This window comes from Mytilus edulis, chromosome 6 (assembly GCF_963676685.1).
Source record: "Mytilus edulis chromosome 6, xbMytEdul2.2, whole genome shotgun sequence".
NCBI classification, from domain to species: Eukaryota; Metazoa; Mollusca; class Bivalvia; order Mytilida; family Mytilidae; genus Mytilus; species Mytilus edulis.
The window spans coordinates 81,400,063-81,423,120 of record NC_092349.1 but is presented as its reverse complement, the minus strand read 5'-3'; the positions used below and the strand labels follow the sequence as shown (position 1 = coordinate 81,423,120).

The following is a 23,058-nucleotide window of genomic DNA, read 5'->3' as shown; positions in this document are numbered from 1 at the left end:
CTCTACATCAGATAATCAACAATTCTGACCAGTTGAACAGTTTGAATTGAAAAACATAGATAACATTGCAATAAGGTCAGACATGATAATGAACTACAATAGAGATAGAGAGGAACCCATATGGTCTAACACTGTTTACTAGTTAAACTATATGACAAGGTAATCTCTACAGGTACTTGTTTATTTTTGGTGGAGTTTGGGACTAGGAGATGGGTATATTGAGTTGTACAATATAGGTTTTAGTAATTCTTGTTATCTTTTTGTTTTACATATATAACTGCTAAATTTAAAATTGAAATTTGATCAATAAGGAAAACCTATTGTGGGCCTGAAATATTTTTGACAGACTACCCGTTTTAATATCAGGTTATCACTATCTTTGCTTGATGACTGTCAGTCCCGAGAGAGATTACCATCCAATAAGCAGTCAGTGTCAATGTTTGGTATGGATTTGATATCAAAGTATTTGAATTGATCGAGAAAGTATTTCTGTGATTATTCAATGTATGTTATTTAATGAATTTACTGCTCTCAAATCCAATTTAGCTTAAAAAGATCTTATTAACTTGTAACTGAATGTATTTGAGATAAACTTCCTACATTCGTTTTGAACTCGGTGTTAAATAAGAATATAAATAGATAATCTGAAAATTCCTAAGAATAGTTAAACCCAATTGGAGTTTATCTAGTACGTTTACTTCTACCTTTGGGTTCTAGCAATTGTAATTCTTTGATTTTTCCATAATCTTTGAAGAAGATTAGATAGAATGATTAGTTATTGAATCCCACAAAATTCCTCCACAAAGTGAAAAACAAATAAAATAAATTAATTCTACAAGTAGAAAGATAGAGATAAAAAGTATACAAGAATAATCCATTTAAACTAAAATCACGTAAGAGAATAAACAGCAAAAGTTAACAATCTCCTTTTAAGCATACACGAACTTAAATAAGTGCCATTTATGTTGTTTATAGTTAATTAAAATCTAAGGCAACCTTATTCTACTGTTCCCTTCAAGATGTGCTAAAGTGTTCCTGTTGTAGATCAGTAGAAACGGATTTCACTTTGAAAAAAATCCAAGGGGCAGTAGGATCAAAAATCTATTTGAAAATCCACCATTTTCAACTTACTTTTAAACAGGCATGTAGTTTGGTAAACAATTGATAAACAGTGTGTGAATTAAGAACTGTGACGAAAGGCTATGGGACGACTATGCATTAAAAAGGGCGAAGTCAGTAGTTACTGTCCCCTTTCCTATTTGAACCCTAAACATCAAAACATTGGAATTAAAAGGTACAGTTACAATTTCTTTATTTGTCTTAATACTTACCTTAAACTTCATCGTATTAATAAGTTACATTATGGTCATCGGGTACCGTAATATCTTCATTGAGATAAGATATTATCGTTTCATTATTATACATCCCTTGTTACTATGATATGCTCAATATGGCACAGTCCAATAAAGGTCGACTCATCCAGGGTTGATACACCCTCGTTACTAGGCAATATAGGATAATGGTATTGTCCAAAAGTGGTATATCCCAATCATCCAGGGGTATATAAACAGCCGTCAGCAGTCAGTCGGGGTCGGTATTACGATCAGATCACACGTATAAGTGATAGGATAAATACCTGCTTATTGTTCCAAACATTGGATTCACTGCTCAAGTGTTTCCAATAACTGAAACCTAGTAGAAGAATTATCTTAAGCTGTAAGTGAGCTGTATCGAGAGAAACGGAAGAGCTAGAGAGCTAAGAGAGCTTTGTTGATTGAAAGATATAGCGGAAAGAGTGGCAATAGTGTGAGCCAGTGGAGCTACAGCACTAGTGAGTCTGTTGAGCTAAGAGCTACAGAGCTAGTGAGCAAGTAGATCTTGCTATTTAATTGACCTATAGAGTCAGTAAGCCAGTAAGGCTGAATAATCATTGAGCTGGAGGAGCTTTAATGAGCAGAGAGAGAGTAAGAGAGAAATTATAAACAATAAGAAAATATACAAGTCTCAGATCTCGAGAATCAACTCGGGTACGGACCCCAGACACGTTACATAAATTGGTGGCAGGGGTGGGATCTGAGAAAACTTAGTATATCTGAGTTAATCAATACTATTCGGAAAAGTTAGTAAGAAGCCAAAAGAGCTTTCTGAATCAATTATACGCTCAATTATATTTAAGATAATAAAATATTTAAAATACTGTTGTTGTTATTTCTTGAAAAGTCATAATGGCAAAACTATTTCCAGATGAAATGGATGAATTCATGAGCAAAATGAACGGATTAGAAAATCCTAGTCAATCTACACCTAGACTACCTTCGCATCGCTTATCTTATGATTTCATGGAAGAGTCCGGGTATGCTTCTGGTCGACCATCGACAGAATCTGAACTAATAGATTATGATATAAGGAAATTGAAAGAGCAATTGGAGCAATTAGAATCCTTTAGGGAACCAACTGAGGGCAGATTGTATCCAAATTTACTTGATGATAACAAAGATGATGTACCATCAGGGGTAACTGTAAGATCAAAATATCGCTCTACAGATACTAAGAGAAATAATGAACCCATTATGAAGACAGATGATAAAAACTTGAGACAAAACAACTCTACGTCAGTACGAGTTAAACCTGCAACATATGAAGGTACTTCCTCATGGTTAGATTTTAAGTCCCATTTTGAGGCTTGCTCAAGGATTAATAATTGGTCTGAACAGGATAAAGGACTGTATTTAGCAGTCGCACTAAGGGGGCAAGCTCAAGGCATTTTGGGTGATTTACCGATAGATAAACAACAAAATTATAAAGCGTTGGTTAATGCTCTGGAGCAAAGGTTTGCTCCACCAAATCAAACAGAGCTTTATCGAGTACAGCTTACTGAGAGGCGACAAAAAGCATCAGAGAGCCTGCCAGAGTTAGGACAATCAATAAGACGATTAATTAATCAAGCTTATCCAACGGTTCCAGAGGATGTACGAGATACCCTTGCAAAACAATATTTTATTGAGGCTTTGACAGACTCAGAAATGAGAATCCGTATTAAACAGTCCAGGCCTCAAGGTTTAAATGATGCACTTAGAGTAGCAGTTGAACTCGAAACGTATAACAGGGCAGAAAAACAACTTAAAGACGGCCGTTCCTATTTAAGACAAGCATCACAGACTGAAGAAAAGGAGAGTCATATTGACAAAAATGAAAACTCTGATCACATTGCATTAACCGAGTTGATGTCAAAGATGGAACAAAAACTTCAAGAGCTGCAAAAGGACATGCGTGAGCTAAAGAATGACAGTAATAGTCGCCAGACAGAAGAACCTAGATCACAAAATAATAACGGACGTGGACGATTTAACAGAGGTGGATTTCGACAAAGAAGAGGTCGTTATAATAATGGTGGACGTGGATATTATGGTAACACAAATGGGAATAGAGATAATTCTTACAATAGACAAAGTAATTATAATTCTTTCAATGACAGTAGAGGTAGAGGTACAACACGCATGCTAAAAAGTTCACAGAACCAGAAAAACGGCTTGCATGGTAACATAGGTGTCTCGACAGCAGCTCATGCAGCTGGCATGTATGTTGACACTGACCTATATGGATTATCAGCTAGTTTGATGGTAGATACAGGAGCCACGGTAACTATTATTTCTGAGAAAACATATAATAAGATACCTAGGGCAAGACAACCAGATTTGATGAGTTCAAATCAACAAGTCTTCACTGCCAGTGGTGATCAACTTAAGATTGTAGGTAAAGGTTGTTTTCATCTAGTTTTCCAACACGGGAAATCGGTTGTTGTCGAGGCTATTGTGGCTCAAATCACCATTGATGGTATCCTTGGACTTGATTTTATGAAGACAATCAAAGGTAAGATTGATCTCGAGAAGAATAGTTTTGAAATTGATGGTACTCAGGTTATGTTGAAATATGAAGGAATATTCGGTTGTTTCAGAGTTATGCCAAAAATAAAGACTACACATAGGAGTCAACATCAAAAGTGTCCTTACAAAACACTTGATACAGATGACTTAAAGGAGCACTTAGTAGAGTGTGACATGAAGGTCACTAATAAACGTTATACGTGCACAGAAGGGGGTTGTTCATATATAAGCAACAGAAAAAGTAATGTTAAAAGACATAAGAAAGTACATGTCAAAGATGAACCAAAAAGTGCAGTCATAATACCTGACATAGACTTGTCGTCAGACACAGATGAATGCCTAAGGAAAGATCCTGGACAGATAATTGGTCCAATTAGTACAGGAGAAGAAACAAATTCAGATGAAAATAACAATGAAGATGAGACCAATAAGATTGATCCTATAATTGAAACAACTAAGAAAGTTAAGGAAGATAAAGTAGGTCAGTTAATAGAAGGAATGAAACAGGCTGGCAGTGCAGCCGTACAGGAAAACCACAAGGAAGTTAAATCTTCTCTTATAGTTAGGAAGGATGTAGAAGTTGGTAGAATAATAAGAAAGCCGACAAAACCAATCATAATGGCAACAAAGAAGAGACCTTTTCAGGCTCTTGCACCTACAGAAGCATATAAATTGAGTCCGAAGGATTTAAGACATGTGATACCAAGAGCCCCTACAAAAGTTGTTAATAGCAATAAAGGAGTAGAGATTGGAACGCAGGCCATCTGCTTTAACAACTGTTAGAAGAACAGTTACCACCAAAACAACATACGAGGAAAACGGAAGAAATGTTGAAATAATTGAGGTAGTTGAACAGGTCCTTTAATTAAGCGACCAATACAGTAGTGATTAACACTTTATTGAAGCAAGGTATGCTTAACGGATAAAGTACTTTTTGAAAATGAATAAATATATCAAAACATGTATTAATTTTATTTTATAAATATGTATGTGTCCGGTCGGATTGGGGACGTTAACTCCAAGGCTGGTGTACATTGAATGTCACACCTTGTGCACCTTAAAGATCCCTTTGTAGCAGCAGTGTCTTTTGGCATCGTGTTCGATAAGAGTAGGCTTCTTGTGAGCCGCTACATAGGCAAAATTATTTCATACCGGTTATTTTGTTATATCAGTATTTCCTGTGGCAGTTAAAATTATTGGATCCTTGTATCATCATTTGATCATTATCCCTTATGTCGGGAAATGAATGTGTCGCAAATTTGTTAAGGTTGGAAAATGTATTTCTAAGAGTTCAGAAGGTAATCCCTGTTAAAGGAATGATTCTGTCTTTACAAAGAAAATTCTTTTCGACTGACAACAAAATGCGAGGACGCATTTCTCGGAGGCGTGGGTAATGTGACGAAAGGCTATGGGACGACTATGCATTAAAAAGGGCGAAGTCAGTAGTTACTGTCCCCTTTCCTATTTGAACCCTAAACATCAAAACATTGGAATTAAAAGGTACAGTTACAATTTCTTTATTTATCTTAATACTTACCTTAAACTTCATCGTATTAATAAGTTACATTTTATTAAAGTTACAGTGAGGTTAATCATTTGATAACTTGCATTATTTCGGACTATATTCTACTTTCCAATTCAAGTAGTTATGCATATCTCTGACTATTTTATAAACTGGCAAATGAGTTAACTTGTATGAACAATCCTCAGCGTGAGATGTAATAACAATATAAATGGTATTTTTATGGTCATCGGGTACCGTAATATCTTCATTGAGATAAGATATTATCGTTTCATTACTTTACATCCCTTGTTACTATGATATGCTCAATATGGCACAGTCCAATAAAGGTCGACTCATCCAGGGTTGATACACCCTCGTTACTAGGCAATATAGGATAATGGTATTGTCCAAAAGTGGTATATCCCAATCATCCAGGGGTATATAAACAGCCGTCAGCAGTCAGTCGGGGTCGGTATTACGATCAGATCACACGTATAAGTGATAGGATAAATACCTGCTTATTGTTCCAAACATTGGATTCACTGCTCAAGTGTTTCCAATAACTGAAACTTAGTAGAAGAATTATCTTAAGCTGTAAGTGAGCTGTATCGAGAGAAACGGAAGAGCTAGAGAGCTAAGAGAGCTTTGTTGATTGAAAGATATAGCGGAAAGAGTGGCAATAGTGTGAGCCAGTGGAGCTACAGCACTAGTGAGTCTGTTGAGCTAAGAGCTACAGAGCTAGCGAGCAAGTAGATCTTGCTATTTAATTGACCTATAGAGTCAGTAAGCCAGTAAGGCTGAATAATCATTGAGCTGGAGGAGCTTTAAAGAGCAGAGAGAGAGTAAGAGAGAAATTATAAACAATAAGAAAATATACAAGTCTCAGATCTCGAGAATCAACTCGGGTACGGACCCCAGACACGTTACAGAACTGATAGACTGATAGATTTTTATGCCCCACATAGGGGCATTATGTTTTCTGGTCTGTGCGTCCGTTCGTCCGTTCGTTCGTACGTTCGTCCGTCTGTCCCGCTTCAGGTTAAAGTTTTTGGTCGAGGTAGTTTTTGATGAAGTTGAAGTCCAATCGACTTCAAACTTGGTACACATGTTCCCTATGATATGATCTTTCTAATTTTAAAGCCAAATTAAACTTTTGACCCCAATTTCACGGTCCACTGAACATAGAAAATGAAAGTGCATGTTTCAGGTTAAAGTTTTTCAGGTTAAAGTTTTTGGTCAAGGTAGTTTTTGATGAAGTTGAAGTCCAATCAACTTGAAACTTAGTACACATGTTCCTTATGATATGATCTTTCTAATTTTAAAGCCAAATTAAACTTTTGACCCCAATTTCACGGTCCACTGAACATAGAAAATGAAAGTGCATGTTTCAGGTTAAAGTTTTTCAGGTTAAAGTTTTTGGTCAAGGTAGTTTTTGATGAAGTTGAAGTCCAATCAACTTGAAACTTAGTACACATGTTCCTTATGATATGATCTTTCTAATTTTAAAGCCAAATTAAACTTTTGACCCCAATTTCACGGTCCACTGAACATAGAAAATGAAAGTGCATGTTTCAGGTTAAAGTTTTTGGTCAAGGTAGTTTTTGATGAAGTTGAAGTCCAATCAACTTGAAACTTAGTACACATGTTCCCTATGATATTATCTTTCTAATTTTAATGCCTAATTATATTTTTTATCCAATTTCATGCTCCATTGAACATGGAAAATGATAGTGTGAGTGGGGCATCCGTGTACTTTGGACACATTCTTGTTTTTTCTTTCTTGAACTTCGATATTTTTTCATATTACTTTCCTTTTGTATCCAGTACGAATACGTTTATTGGTTTTGCATGCATTGCCCGAGCCAATTGGTACTATGTTGACGTACCCCTTCTTTTCTTAGTGAACGCGCTTCCCTCTGGTTTTCTTTTTCTATTGGTTATATAATTACAATTGATTGTTAAACTACAGTGACCTCTTAATTAATTAAGATTAAGAGATACTGACATATTGTCTAGGTGTAAAACAGAATAACTAATCCAACTAGCAACCTTTGTATCATAGTATAAACACATATAGTTTCAAGAATGCTAAAATTGAATTTCGAAAATTATGAGGGGAAATCCAAAGGACAATTACATTTTAGCTTGTGAACAATTCGTACTTTTTATCGATATGACAGATAAACTCCTGATAACAATTTTTACGCAGCCATATTAATATATAGTTTGTGTCATGAAGATATTAATAAAAATAGACGTAAAATGTACCTACGCCCACTAGTTTGTCTGTCCTATCGTCGGGACATTTTGTTAAATTTTATTGTATTTGAATTACAATCACAAAAAAAGATGTATCATCACATAAAACTGTTGACTACATATGTCATCAGTAATTTTAAAATCTTAATTTAAAAAATCCCATCGTACGAAACTGAATATTAATTGTGTTAAACCGTGATTAACTTTATACAAATTGATCTGGCTAAAAGTATCTATTTAACTGTGGAATATTTATATACTCTAAACGGGAGAAGGATCTGCCATGACATCATCATCGTATCCACTGATAAAGTTTCGTGTCTAATGAAATGGTAATTCGATAAATATGGCTATATTCAAATTCAATTGTACCAGTTGTTGTCACAAATCCGTTTTTAATGATAAAAAAAGATAACTCTTAAATGTTTTATAATATCAAACTTATTTGAAATGATGTCCCCTTTGGTGTGGAATTTCAATACGCCTTCAAATGATTTGATAGTTCATCAGGTACTACATGTGGTATTCTGATCATGGATTTGTTAGTTTAAACACATTTATTTATAGTGGATTGGGAAACAAGTTATTTCAACTTAAACTCAAATTAATCTCTTTCCACTTTGAGTGCCTCCCTATAGCGGCATTAGCCTACTCTTTTTCGAAATCTACAAGGGTGTCTTTTACGTGCAAGAGATATGGCTCTCTTAACACGGGTCAGCCATTTATCGCCCCCTTCCGACGGACTACCATCGTTTCTCAAGACCATACTCTCAAATGGTGCCAAGGGAGAGCCGTAAATTCAGTCCCTGAAATTTTCTCCACGATTGGTTAATCATCTGAAATAAATCTAGTTAAGTTCTAAACCACAGTTCATGCAAACGAAACACTACTTGATAGGTATTTCCAACGATAACTACAAGTGTATAGATGAAAAATCCAAGTCGCTTATTTCGTGCAATTGTTATATTACCTTTACACTAGTATCACTATTGGTGTACACAGCTACTTTTGCATAGGTACTTTGTCTGTACTAAAAATTTGTAGTACTGGAAATCTACTTTTAATATTCAGTACTATTTTGTTACTCTAAAATTATTGTAATAGTTAGGTACCTGTATTTTACAGTACTTTATTTGTACTTGAAATTTAGGTACTACATATTTTTGGTTACTACCGTTACATTTTCAGCATTTTGAAAGTTTTTCTATTTCAAATCACTTAAAGTTATGCTTTTCAAACATGGAATATTGTATTATTTCTGTACCAAAATATTTAGTACAAATCAAGTACTGTAAAATACAAGTACATAAATATTACAATAGTTTTAAAGTAAAGAAATAGTACTAAATATTAAAAGTAAATTTTCAGTACTGCATTTTTTTAGTACAGAAATAGTACCTATGCAAAAGTAGCTGTGTACTTAAAATATATTGAAATAACGAGACACACGTCATTCTCAAAATACCTAAAACCAACACTTTGAATTAAACAAAAAGTTCTCTCAGACTGAGATCATTTAAAGTTACCTGATTTCTTTTTTTACAAAATGTTTGTTACAATTAGAAAACGTTTGTTCTTCAGACATTCGGCTTTCCAATGGAAACCGATTATGATTCTCATGGGGAAGCCTATTTCCTTTATTAAATTGAAACAGACATTTTACAGGACCTTGTGTGGAAGGAAGTATAGGAACCAGTATTATTTGCTATAATGATAATTTCCTTTTATCAAATAAATGAAAGTTGGTGACTTCGTTGCTGCTTCTATCACATTGAATTAAAATCAGGTATACCGCAGATACAGATAAGTACATGAAGTATATTTCATATCTCTTTTGACATATATCCATATACATAATGTATATCTCTTGGTCGACATTATGTTCATGAGCTTTGTTTTATATCAACAATTATCTTGGGAGTTGCTGTCTACAAGAAAAATATTTAACCCAGTAAAAACCTATTAATAAAGTCGAAATTGTACTTTGACGTATGTTATGAAAGAGTTGGCATTACTTTGCTTCATAGAAAAGAATGGCCAACGTAGATACAAGTATCTTGTCTTAGGGAGGGATAAATCATACCTTGTAAAGAATCACTCTGATTCAAACAAAAAATTCTCTGAAACCGATATTATCAAGATGCTTGATTTCTTGATTGACAACATATTTGTTACGTTCGGAGGACGTGTTTTTCAACAGACTGTCGGCATCCCAATGGGAACAAACTGTGCCCCGCTACTTGCCGACTTGTTTCTTTATTATTATGAGGCTGACTTCATGCAGGAACTTCTTAGGAAGAAAGATGAGAAGTTAGCAATATCCTTTAACTCTACTTTCCGCTATATAGATGACGTTCTTTCACTAAACAATTCAAAATTTGGTGACTATGTGGAACGCATCTATCCCATCGAATTGGAGATAAAGGATACTACAGATACAGTTAGGTCGGCTTCATATCTTGACTTACATCTAGAAATTGACATTGAGGGTCGGTTGAAAACAAAACTTTACGACAAAAGAGATGATTTCAGCTTTCCAATTGTGAACTTTCAATTTCTAAGTAGCAACATTCCAGCAGCACCTGCATACGGGGTATATATCTCCCAATTGATACGATATTCCCGTGCTTGCATTTCCTATCATGATTTTCTTGATAGAGGGTTACTCCTCACAAGGAAGCTATTAAACCAAGAGTTCCAAATGGTGAAGTTGAAATCATCCCTTCGTAAATTTTTTACGGACGCCATCACGAGTTGGTTGACCGTTATGGAATAACCGTTTCACAAATGATATCGGATATGTTCCTTACGTCGTAACTACAATCCCCTTCCCTTTCATGAATGTGACCTACCGAATTAGACTATTTACCGGATTTGTAATCACATAAGCAACACGACGGGTGCCACATGTGGAGCAGGATCTGCTTACCCTTCCGGAGCACCTGAGATCACCCCTAGTTTTTGGTGGGGTTCGTGTTGTTTATTCTTTAGTTTTCCATGTTGTGTCATGTGTACTATTGTTTTTTAGCTCACCTGGCCTAAAAGGCCATGTGAGCTTTTCTCATCACTTGGCGTCCGTCGTCGTCGTCGTCGTCGTCGTTAACAATTTTTCAAACATCTTCTCCTCTGAAACTACTGAATGGATTTGAATGAAACTTAGCATGATTGTTCCTTAGATTATCCTGCACAAAGTGTGTGCTTCGATTTTTGATCCGTCAAAAAACATGGCCGCCGTTACTTAAAATAGAACATAGGGGTCAAATGCAGTTTTTGGCTTATATCTCAAAAACGAAAGCATTTAGAGCAAATCTGACTGGGGTAAAAATGTTCATTAGGTCAAGTTCTATCAGCCCTGAAATTTTCAGATGAATCAAACAAACCATTGTTGGGTTGCTGCCACTTAATTGGTAATTTTAAGGAAATTTTGCAGTTTTTGGTCATTATCTTGAATATTATTATAGATAAAGATATCCTGTAAACAGCAAAAATGATCAGCAAAGTAAGATCTACAAATAAGTTAATATGACCAAAATTGTCAATTGACCCCTTAAGGGGTTATTGTCCTTTAATGACAATTTTTCACAATTTGTTCATCACATTTGCTAACTTTAAAAAATCTTCTCCTCTGAAACTACTGAATGGATTTGGATGAGACTTAGCATGATTGTTCCTTAGATTATCCTGCACAAAGTGTGTGCTTCGATTTTTGATCCGTCAAAAAACATGGCCGCTGTTACTTAAAATAGAACATAGGGGTCAAATGCAGTTTTTGGCTTATATCTCAAAAACGAAAGCATTTAGAGCAAATCTGACTGAGGTAAAAATGTTCATTAGGTCAAGATCTATCAGCCCTGAAATTTTCAGATGAATCAAACAAACCATTGTTGGGTTGCTGCCACTTAATTGGTAATTTTAAGGAAATTTTGCTGTTTTTGGTCATTATCTTGAATATTATTATAGATAAAGATAAACTGTAAACAGCAAAAATGATCAGCAAAGTAAGATCTACAAATAAGTTAATATGACCAAAATTGTAAATTGACCCCTTAAGGGGTTATTGTCCTTTAATGACAATTTTTCACAATTTGTTCATCATATTTGCTAACTTAAAAAAATTATCTCCTCTAAAACTACTGAACCAAATTCAACCAAACTTCAACTGAATGATCAGTAGGGTGTATAAAATAAAGTTTGTGCTTTATTTTTTATTTCGTCAAAAAACATGGCCGTCATGGCTAAAAATAGAACACAGGGTAAAATGCAGTTTTTGGCTTATATCTCAAAAACTCCAGCATTTAGAGCAAATAAGACAAGAAGTTAAAGTATTTATTAGGTCAAGGTCTACCTGTCCTGAAATTTTCAGCCGAATTGGGTAACTGGTTTTTCAGGTATAATGCCCCTGAATTGATGATTTTAAAGAAATTTTGCAGTTTTTGGTTATTATCTTGAATATTATTATAGATACAGATAAACTGATAATAGCAAAAATGTTAAGCAAAGTAAGATCTACAAATAAGTCAATTTGACCAAAATTGTCAATTGACCCTTAAGGAGTTATTGCCCTTTAAAGACTTTTTTCACAATTTGTTCATCATGTTGACTTACTTTAAAAAATCTTCTCCTTTGAAACTGCTGTATCAATTACAGCCAAACTTAGGCTAAATGAGTTTCAGAGTATCTAGTATAAATTTTATATTTCATTTCCTTGTATGTCAGAAACATAGCTCCTATGGCTAAAATAGAACATAGGAGAAAATGATTTTTTTTTGCTTTTGAAGAAAATAGGACGATTCAAAGAACATTTAAATAAATTGAAAAGCCAAAATAATCATTGATGAGAGATTTAACCAAAAAAAAATAAGGTGAGCGATTCAGGCTCTTGAGAGCCTCTTGTCTGTTTGTCTTTTTCATTTTTAGCCATGGCCTTGTCAGTTTGTTTTAGATTTAAGAGTTTGACTGTCCCTTTGGTATCTTTCGTCCCTCTTTTATGAACGCAATCTGAACCGGTTAGTGATATTTAATATCCATGTCATAAATGACTGTATAAATGTGCTAACTGTCGTAGACACAATCTTCTTTCATTAATTTCGATTATGTAATCACATAATTTGTGCATGCAATTTGAGAATTACGACGAGGATACAAATGGAGAGGACCCGGCGGAACAAGGTTCACACCCCCCCTTTTTTTTTTAGAGAGATCGATAGTCGAGTAGTTCAATCTTAAGTTTTCTGTGTAGTGTTTTGGAAAAGGTTGGTTCTATTTGTTTTTGGCTTGTCTCATTTTTGGTATTTGTCATAATGTTGTCTGTTTTTCGTTCACTCAATTTTTATAGATCCCTTGCTATTGTTTTTCCTCATTTCCAACAATGATATCCAACAAATAGTCACAATATCAACATAAACAAACATAATCCTATGGATAACAAAGGATACCATAAGGATCACCAAATTTATATGACTGAGCAACGAAAGTGATCTTAGTAGTTTCAAAAGGGTAAACAAATCCTACCCCACATGTGACACCCATCGAGTTACTCATGTAAGTTTAGAACTTGTTATAAGTCTAATATGATTCGTCACATTTAAGGCAGAGTCGACGGAATTTGTTTAGGAAAATTGAAACATATTCGTCTTCATCCGTGAAAACGATATTTTATAACAGTTTACATTTATATTATTAACTACGCGTGTTCTGTAAAGGTTTCAAAAAAAATATTTTAACTTTAGAACTTTTGAACTCTGGGGTATCGATCAAGTGCCAGATACAAATGCCATATACAGACGCTGCTGGTAGAGGCGAGGATGAATTCATTGATTGGTTAACGTTATCGGATATCTGATTCATAGATTAAAACATATTTGTTTCAATTAAAATCCCGTCCTCCTGTCATTGAATGTGATCTACTAACGGTTTTGTACTCACATTAGCAACACGATGAGTTGCAACATGTTCAGCAAAATCTGCTCACTCTTCTGTTTTCTGTACTCCTGTTTGACTTTGCGTCTTTTGACTTTTTTGTTTTTATTTTGACTTATGAGTTTGAATATCCATTTGGTATCTTTGTCCTCCCCTTTTTCATTACAAGCGAACTATGCCTCATGAATTAAAATCACCAGAAATAATATTACATTACAATATAGTACAATTCATGGTTTCAAACTAGTACAACGAAAAGGAATAATGAAGAACTGTCAATAAACCTTTTCTAAATTTTTAATGTGAATTTACCATGTTTACATGTGTCTTTAATAATCTTCACATTGAATATCACCTGAACAAAGGCTAAGACATATCGACTGATTTTTTTGACACACTAAATGACTGTTTCAGTTAAATCTATTTTAACAAAACGTGAAACATACTTCCTGGTTTGTATAATAGATAACACAACCATTTTTAAATATTAATTTATTGACCCGTAACTATTGATAGATATACTATATCACTTTTAAAAAGGAAGGTATTTGCACGAGATAACGAATATAAGTTGAAGTATAAACTACAGGACGTATACCGGTAAGTATGTTATTTGTAACATGTTCGAAACCAAAACAAATATCTTTTAAAACTACAGATATTGTGCTACATTGATTAAACAGAAGATACGTTCAATTACTGCGTGTAATCAATTTCTTTTGATTTTAAATTTAATTCGGATTCACTCAGCAATTATAAAGGAACACATTTTGTTGAATGCGAATTTGAAATAAGGAAAACGAACGAAACAATTAAGTCTGTCGTATATCTTAACTTACGCCTAGAAATTGACAAGTTGAGTCAGCTGAGAACATAACATTCCGGCAAAAGGGATGATTTGAGTTTCCCTAATTTGAACTTTCTATTTGTATGTAGTAAGAATCCAGCAGCACATACATATAGAGTTTACATTTTCCAATAACTACTTTATGAAAGCTATTGAACCAAATATCGCATGGTAAAGTCGAAATATACCTATGGCAAATTTTACTAGCGCCAACACGACATGATTGGCCACTATGGAATATTTATTTCCTGGAAGTTGAATATGTCCCATTATCGGTAATCCGTATATTTTCCCTTTGATCTTACTGCCATATATTTTCGAGTACCAACGTACTGGCTGTATCACTGAAAATATAAGGCAATACATTGTGTGACGTCATAATTACCGATAAACAGAATACTAGGTAGTTTCGTTTTTGATACTGACTATATCATGTGGAATATCTTAAATCACCCTAACGGGCTCGTCTAGATATTCCACATGATATAGTCAGTATTAAAACGAAACTACCTATTATTCTATACTTAGTCGTAACCACTATCAGCTCCTTTTCCCTCCGAATTTGATCTTTTGACTTTGACTTATAACTTATTTAGCACCTTCTTTAGTTTTCTATGTTGTGTCTTCTGTACTATTTTTTGTCTGTTTGTTTTTTCATTTTTAGCCATGGCGTTGTCAGTCTATTTTCTATCGATGAGTTTGACTCTCCCTCTGGTATCTTTCGTCCCTCTTTTAAACCAGTTTTGTTTTCAAAGAGTTCTTGTCGCTCTTGATTTAGTTTAAAATTTTGTTCCTTGTGCTTTTTAATTTTCTTATGCGAACAGCATAAATACTTTGATAAGTTAAATCAAGGCAACACATAATTGATAATCGACACTTGTCTAACCCTGAATACGTTCCCAATTTGTAACCCATTAGTCACGTAAATTACCTAATCCTGAAACAATTCCACGAAAAAAGTTAGACACATTAAGAGTCGTATAAACAACTCAAAACATAATATGGATGAAGATACGACGAGACACATTATCTGACACTCCATTTCAGTGCAACCAGTAAATAAACTAATCATAGATGCCAGGATAAAATGGAAGTTATCACATGGGTTAATAAAACGCATTCTCCATTGTATACGTACTACCAAAACCGCATATACTAACCTCCCATCCTTTAAAAGTAGTTTTCTCATTTTGTTATAAAATTACAATCACCATGTTTATTTCCTGGTAAATAATGATTTTCTTGACGTTTCAGTTGTTTAGTCCTGTATTTGATAATACCTTTTCAACAAAGGTCTTTATCAATTTAAATGCTTCAACAATGCTTATTTCATTTCGACTACAGTTAGCCTTACTAATTTGCAATTTGTCTTTTTCTGGTTTTTCCTTTTTTAATGTGTTGTAAATATTATTCTTCATTCAGCATTATTTTTTTAAAGTAAACTATAAACTGTATCTGTTTTCAATGGAAAAAAAAATATTGTTGGTATTTGTTTTTCAAATACATTTACCATGAGTAACAACAGCGAGACATTAATTATCGAAATGGGCATGTGTTGCAGTAACAATAGTACTGTTTAATGCTTTTTTTTTATATATAACTTGGAATTAAGTTTATTTAAAAAAAAATCTAAACCTTGTGTTTCAAATTTAATTTCAGATAATGGCAAAATATATTCGAAAGGTATTCAAAAAGAAGAAATCAAAGAAGAAAACCGAAGACATACCAGTTGCAAGTGAAGTATCAGACGACTACGAAGAATTACAGTATGTTCTACTTTAGCATACAAATCGCCTGTACCAAGTCAGGCATATGACAGTTCTTTTCCATACGTTACATGTGTTTGAGCTTTTGATTTTGCCATTTGATGAGGGACTTTCCATTTTGATCTTTCCTTTGAGTTCAGTATTTTTGTTATTTTAATTTTTAAAATATATTTTACCTATTTTTATTTACATGCTCTATAATCTACTATCAGACAATACAGCAGATACAATATAATCTGTGTTCCATGAGAATTAGGTCTGCCTCATATCTTGACTAATATCTAGAAATTGACAATGAGGGTCAGTTGAAAACAAAACTTTACGACAAAGGTATAAAAAAGAGATGATTTCAACTTCCCATTTGTGATCTTTCCATTTCTTTGTAGCAGCATGCAGCGCCTGCCTACCGAGTATTTATCTCCCAATTGATACAATCGATATTCCCGGGCTTGTATTTCCTATCATGATTTCCTTGATAGAGGGTTGCTGTTCACAACAAAGCTATCAAACCAAGAGTTGCAAATGGGGAAGTTGAAAACATCCCTTCGTTAATTTGATGTTATATTGGTTGTTCTCATCGGATTTTGTCTAATGCTTAGTCCGTTGCTGTGTTTGTTAAATTTTAATGCTGTGTCGTTTTTCTCCTCTAATATTTAATGCGTTTCCCTCAGTTTTAGTTTGTTACCCCGATTTTGTTTTTTGTCGATATATTTATGAGTTTTGAACCACTGCATACTACTGTTGCCTTTATTTACGGACGCCATCACAAGTTGGTTGACCGTTATGGAATATCCGTTTCACCGATGATATCGGATATGTTCCTAAGTAGTAACTACAATTCCGTTACCTACTCACAAATGTGACCTACAATATTAAACTATTTACCATGTTTGTAATAACATGAGCAATAAGACGACTGCCACATATGGAACAGGATCTGCTATCCTACCGAAGCACCTGAGATCACCCTCAATTTTTTGGTGGGGTTCGTGTTGCTTAGTTTTAAATGATCTATGTTGTCTCTTGTGTACTATTGTTAATCTGCTTATCTTTGTCTTTTTGAGTCATGACGATGTTAGTTTATTTCCAATCTATGAGTTTGAATGTCACTCTGGTATCTTTCGCCCTTTTTTCAAGAACATATTATCTTTGAATCACCGTGTTACATACCTCCTTATCACTGTAATTGTTTCTCGAACAAGAATATATAAACACAGATTCAGATCTTAAAACCTACTGCAAAACCAAATTAAAGCGCAACAATGATAATATTATATGTAAGCTTATATAAAGATTTAGCACATACTTAAAGCATTTGCACAAATTCAAATTCAATAAAAACAAACGTTTAGAAAAGTATGTAGATAAAGAGTTTCTTTTAGGCAAGCTCTTACACGCAGTACATTTATTTCTACAACTAAGTTAGTTGCCATGAACTATCTTTGATTCAGTCATTTGTATGTATTTAAATGAGCGTTTTGTTGTCTTCAAGGAAGTGATGCTTTTCAAACAAATAAGAACAAGATAATGACAATACCACAAAAACGTACAGTACATCTGTGTTTAGATAATTACATCATATTGGCATATTGCTGAACATTATACTTCAAAAAAGATATTATTTTGATTTAATTTTGCACATACACAAATGAGAATTAATATCCCTTGCATGCATTTGATTTGATTTTCCATTTTATTTTATAAATTCAAAGCTTGTACGAAGTAGAAGAAGAAAGTCGATATGATCATGTAGAATTCAACCAAAATGCAGCTTCTGTGAAACCTGAGGAGGATCAACCAACTGAATCATCAATTGATTTAAACTATTTACTTGTCGCAGCAATAGACTTGGGCACAGCTGCATCTGGTTATGCATTCTCCTTCCGAAATGATTTTAAAGCCAACCCATTAAAAATATCGACTCACATATGGACTGCTGCAACTACAGTTCTAAGATCGGCAAAGACTCCAACATGTATACTATTCAACCCGGAAGGCCACTTTGAAGCTTTTGGATACGAAGCTCAGAACAAGTTTTCTTCATTGATTACAGACGAGGAAAATGTTGAGGAGTGGTACTATTTTGAGAATTTTAAGATGTCACTTTATGAATGCAAGGTACTCAAACTTTTTCTTTAAAATCTTCTAAGTTAAATACATAAAATGTAGGGGACAACTTATATATAGATGTTCCACTATATTGTTCAAAGGAAGAAAGTTGACCGAAAAAAAAAAGAAAAAAAAACACAAAAAAAACAAAAATCGAAAACAATCCCATTCACAATTGCCTGCAAAGTTAACGTGATTTTTGTATTCAATTCTTTATGCACCTATACAATTTGTCGCAGTGTGTAATAATTATGTTCATTATTAGTTCATTTACAGTTCATTACTTAAAAATTATTATCAAGCAGCAGATGTACTTCGAGATAATTATGCGAATCTAAAAGATAAGATTTAAAAAAAAAGACGAAAGGCAAGTAAAAAACTGTATCATCATTTTATAAAATTTGTGCCTCATATGCATCAGCTTCTAATCAATTTTACATTCTATTTGTAGGATTTAACCTTCCATACCGAAATTAAAGCCACAAATGGCAAACCACTACCAGCTATCACCGTATTTTCCGAGTCAATAAAATACCTTAAGAATCATCTAACAAATAGATGTTTGAACATGACATGTGGTCTAAAAGATGAAGACATTTTGTGGACGTTGACTGTTCCTGCTATATGGAATGACAAAGCTAAATTGTTCATGCGAAGGGCTGCAGAAATGGTAAATAGATATAAGAAGACTTGGTATTAGTGCCAAAGAGTCAACTCTTTATTCAAGTCACAATTTGTAAAAGTAAACCATTATAGGTAAAAATTACAGCCTTCACCCCGCAGCCTTGTCTCACACCAAACAGCAAGCAATAAAGGAACTAAAAAATAACTAAAAACATATATGTTGAAAAATAATTGCCAATGAGACAAATGACACAGAAATTTACAATTATAGGCCACTGTTCAACCTTCAGCAATGAGGAAGGCCAAACCGCAAAGATGGCTTCTCGACTTTAGTTATAATTGGGTCGATCAATACATAGTTCTTTTGTACCCCTGATATAAGAAAAATATATGCAATCCACACTTAGAGAGATTGGCACAATAACAAAGCAAATAAGAAATATTCATCCATGATTGCAGCCAAAAATTGGTAAACTAATTCAGCGGTTCAGAAACAACATAACCATAATGAAAAAAAGAAATTAGAAAACACAAGTCTCATTTTTTGTAAAGTTATAAGGTGTTTTATTACATAAGAAGTTAACGATTTTCCAATTGCTTATACATGTACTTAAATAGACTTGAATTGTACGTTGTGGGTTTAAAAGGAAAATACTCTTGATAAAACATGGTTTCATTTTATAATATTTTCTTCGTAGTGCCAAATTTTTTAAGACAATTATTTCTAATAATTCAAATTATGTACTCATATTTTTTAATGCTAATAGGCAGGTATCCCCAGATCACAACTTCTTCTAGCTTTAGAACCTGAAGCTGGTGCTATTTTTTGTAAACACATACCTGTAGAAGTGAGAAGATTTGATGAAAAAGATGAAGTGGAGGGTTTCCAAAATGGTTCTCGGTACATGGTCATAGATGCTGGAGGTAGGAATATCTATTTACAAAAATTCATAAAAAAATATAATAGGTTAACATGCATGAGTTTAGAACACCTTGGTCGATGGGAAAATAAAACACGTAACTCTAAAAAATTAAAACAAATGACAACAACATGATATTAAACAGAATAGACACTAAATTAGATTAAACCCTTTTATGAACACAAAAACTTGGACATAGGGCAATTCAGTGCATTTGATACTATCAAGGAGATAACAATAGTCTATATCACAATTGACTCTTCTAAAACATAATTTAAATGAGCATGCATACACCAGTATATTAACAGAAATCGTATTCGAATCGTATAGACTTTACCAGTAAAAATGCATTTTTATACATATATTTTGATTAGTTTAAAACCATTTAAAATGATAATATATTGGTACATAAAATTGTTTTCATGTAGAAAGTAAAATCTCAAAAATATTGAACTCCGAGAAAATTCACAAAGGAGAGTCCCTTTGCTCAAAAGCTCAAGCATACCAAACGAATCGTTTTGATTTTAATTTGCAGAAATATTTTCTTTGGTTATTATTTTGTGCATTTCAGGGGGGAACCGTCGATATAATAATTCATGACATTATTCACATTTCAATTCATCAGTCTGAGTTTATAAGCTGTTTAATCAATTAAAACAATTAATGCCCATAAGGATCTTCTTTAAACACTTCTTACCGAGTATGAAGAATGAATTGGTTTGGTAGACTGACACTTTCGACATGACGACCTTAATAGGTAATATTAACAGCAATATTGGATCATCTTGAGTTGGTTTTGTGCTTTTTATGCATCTGATGATTCAAAAGTAAAATAAAATAAAATACTGAGGACAGTTCACAAGGAAAGGCCCTAATCAAATGGCAAAATCAAAAGCTCAAACACATCAAACATAACCAAACAAATCGTTTTGAGGTTTAATTTGTGGAACTATTTTCATTCGTTATTATTTTGTGTATTTCAGGTGGAACCGTCGATATAACAATTCATGAAGTAGTTGATGAACAAAATATTCGAGAAATATATGCTGCCAATGGCGGACCATGGGGTGGAAATAACATCAACAAAGCATTTATCGATTTCCTCAATGAACTATTTGGTGTGGAGACTTTTGAGGAGTTCCAGCGCAAATGTGTTGATGACTGCATTGATATTATAAGGGAATTCGAAACCAAAAAGCAGACCATGAAAATAGATGATTCTAATGCGGTAATTAGAGTTCCTATTGGCCTTACCGAGTTATTTAAGATGCACAATAAGGACACATATACCGATGTCTCTTCGCGTATCAAATCATTAGAAAAATATGAAAGTCAAGTGGAAATAAAAAAGGATAAACTTATTTTAAAAGGAGACCTATTCTTTAAATTCTTCATTCCGACGGTTGATAAAATTGTTCGTCATGTTGATGGTCTTTTAAAAGAAAATGAGAACATAGACTCCATACTTTTGATTGGTGGTTTTGCAGATTCTGATTATTTACAGAATAGAATCAAAACACATTTTAAATCGACACGTATTATAATTCCCGATGATGCCTCACTTAGTGTACTTAAAGGGGCTGTTATATTTGGACATGACAGCAGAATTGTTTCAAGTCGAGTATTAAAATGTTCATATGGTATCGAATGTTCCAATGATTTCATTGAAGGAGTTCATGATAAATCGAAGCTATACACGAACCCATTAGGCATTGTAAAGTGTCGCCATGTCTTTGGTATAATAGCTAAAATGGGTCAATCAGTAGAACGAAGCTGTGCATCTAAAGAGCGATACCTTCTTGTGGATGAACCACATATTGAAAGAGCAGAAATTGCAATATACGTGTCAACTATATATGAGAACCCAAAATATATAACGGACGAAGGCTGTAGGAAAATTGGATATTTTGTAACTCGGTTAAAAGGAGACAAGGATAGCGTTCGACGAAAACTTTACTTTAGTCTAAAATTTGGAGAAACCGAAGTTAAAGTTTTGTGTCGACAAGACGGTTCTACAGAAATTAGCGAAAAACTGTTGGACCTTCTAGGCGAAGACGAACACACAGCTATTTCTACAAACACATGAAATACATACAATTGTTAAAATACAAAAAAAAAAAACACCAACATACAGCAAACAATTTTCTCACAGACTGTTGTGATATTGAACAAATCTTTATCAATAATAACAATAATACTAACGTTATTATCGTTGGTTCCCCTTTGTACATTATACTTGTCAACTATATATGAGAACACGTATCTTTTAGAGTACATACAATCTAACTCTCTTTTATCTTGCAATAGTATTAAAACATTTGACTTTTCTACACTTCAGGAATATGACAGTTTTTGTCCATTCGTTTTTGATACGTTTTGTTATTTGATTTTGCCATGTGATTATGGACTTTCCCAATTGATCTTCCTCTAAGTTCAGTATTTTTGTGATTTTACTTTTTATACAGGTATCCGAATTCCAAACTAAAAGACAAGTTGAAAGAGATGGTATTGCTTTGTTTAAAAAAAGAATGGCCAACGTAGATACAAGTATCTTGTCTAAGGGAGGGATAAATCCTACTTTGTAAAGGATCACTCTCATTCAAACAAACAATTCTCTGAAACTGACATTGTCAAGATGCTTGATTTCTTGATTGACACCATGTTTTTTATGTTCAGAATGTTTTTCAACAGATTGTCGGCATTCAAATGGGAACAAATTACGCCCCTCTTCTTGCCGACTAGTTCCTTTATTGTTATGAGGCTAACTTCATACAGGAACTTCTTAGGAAGAAAGATAAGAAGTTAGCAATATCCTTTAACTCTACTTTCCGATATATAGATGACGTTCTTTCACTAAATAATTCAAAATTTGGTAACTTTGTTGAACGCATCTATCCCATTCAACTACAGATAAAGGATACAACAGATACAGTTAAGTCGGCCTCTTATCTTGACTTACATCTAGAAATTGACAATGAGGATCGATTGAAAACAAAACTTTACGACAAAAGAAATTATTTTACCTTTCCAATTGTGAACTTTCCATTTCTAAGAAGCAACATTCCAGCAGCACCTTATACGGGGTATATATCTCCCAATTGATACGATATTCCCGTGCTTGCCTACTGAGTAAGACTATTTACCTGATTTGTTATAACACTTGCAACACGACGGGTGCCACATGTTGAGCAGGATCTGCTTACCCTTCTGGGGCACCTGAGATCAC

The 23,058-nt window shown here is 33.8% G+C and overlaps 1 protein-coding gene across 2 annotated transcripts; it reads left to right on the top strand.

The window, feature by feature from the left end:
- Nucleotides 1-1,238: 1,238 nt before the first annotated feature.
- Nucleotides 1,239-22,180, top strand: LOC139528600 (heat shock 70 kDa protein 12B-like). Of its 2 annotated transcripts, XM_071324637.1 has the most exons (7): nucleotides 1,239-1,294; nucleotides 14,107-14,166; nucleotides 16,073-16,179; nucleotides 17,892-18,297; nucleotides 18,740-18,958; nucleotides 19,680-19,836; nucleotides 20,816-22,180. In XM_071324637.1, the coding sequence occupies exons 3-7, from the start codon at nucleotides 16,076-16,078 to the stop codon at nucleotides 21,916-21,918; spliced, it is 1,989 nt and encodes a 662-aa protein (XP_071180738.1). In that variant the 5' UTR covers nucleotides 1,239-1,294; nucleotides 14,107-14,166; nucleotides 16,073-16,075; the 3' UTR covers nucleotides 21,919-22,180. The 2 variants fall into 2 exon arrangements, with proteins under 2 accessions (XP_071180738.1, XP_071180737.1); XM_071324636.1 differs by lacking the exons at nucleotides 1,239-1,294; nucleotides 14,107-14,166 and adding an exon at nucleotides 5,271-5,384.
- The last annotated feature ends 878 nt before the right edge of the window (nucleotides 22,181-23,058 follow it).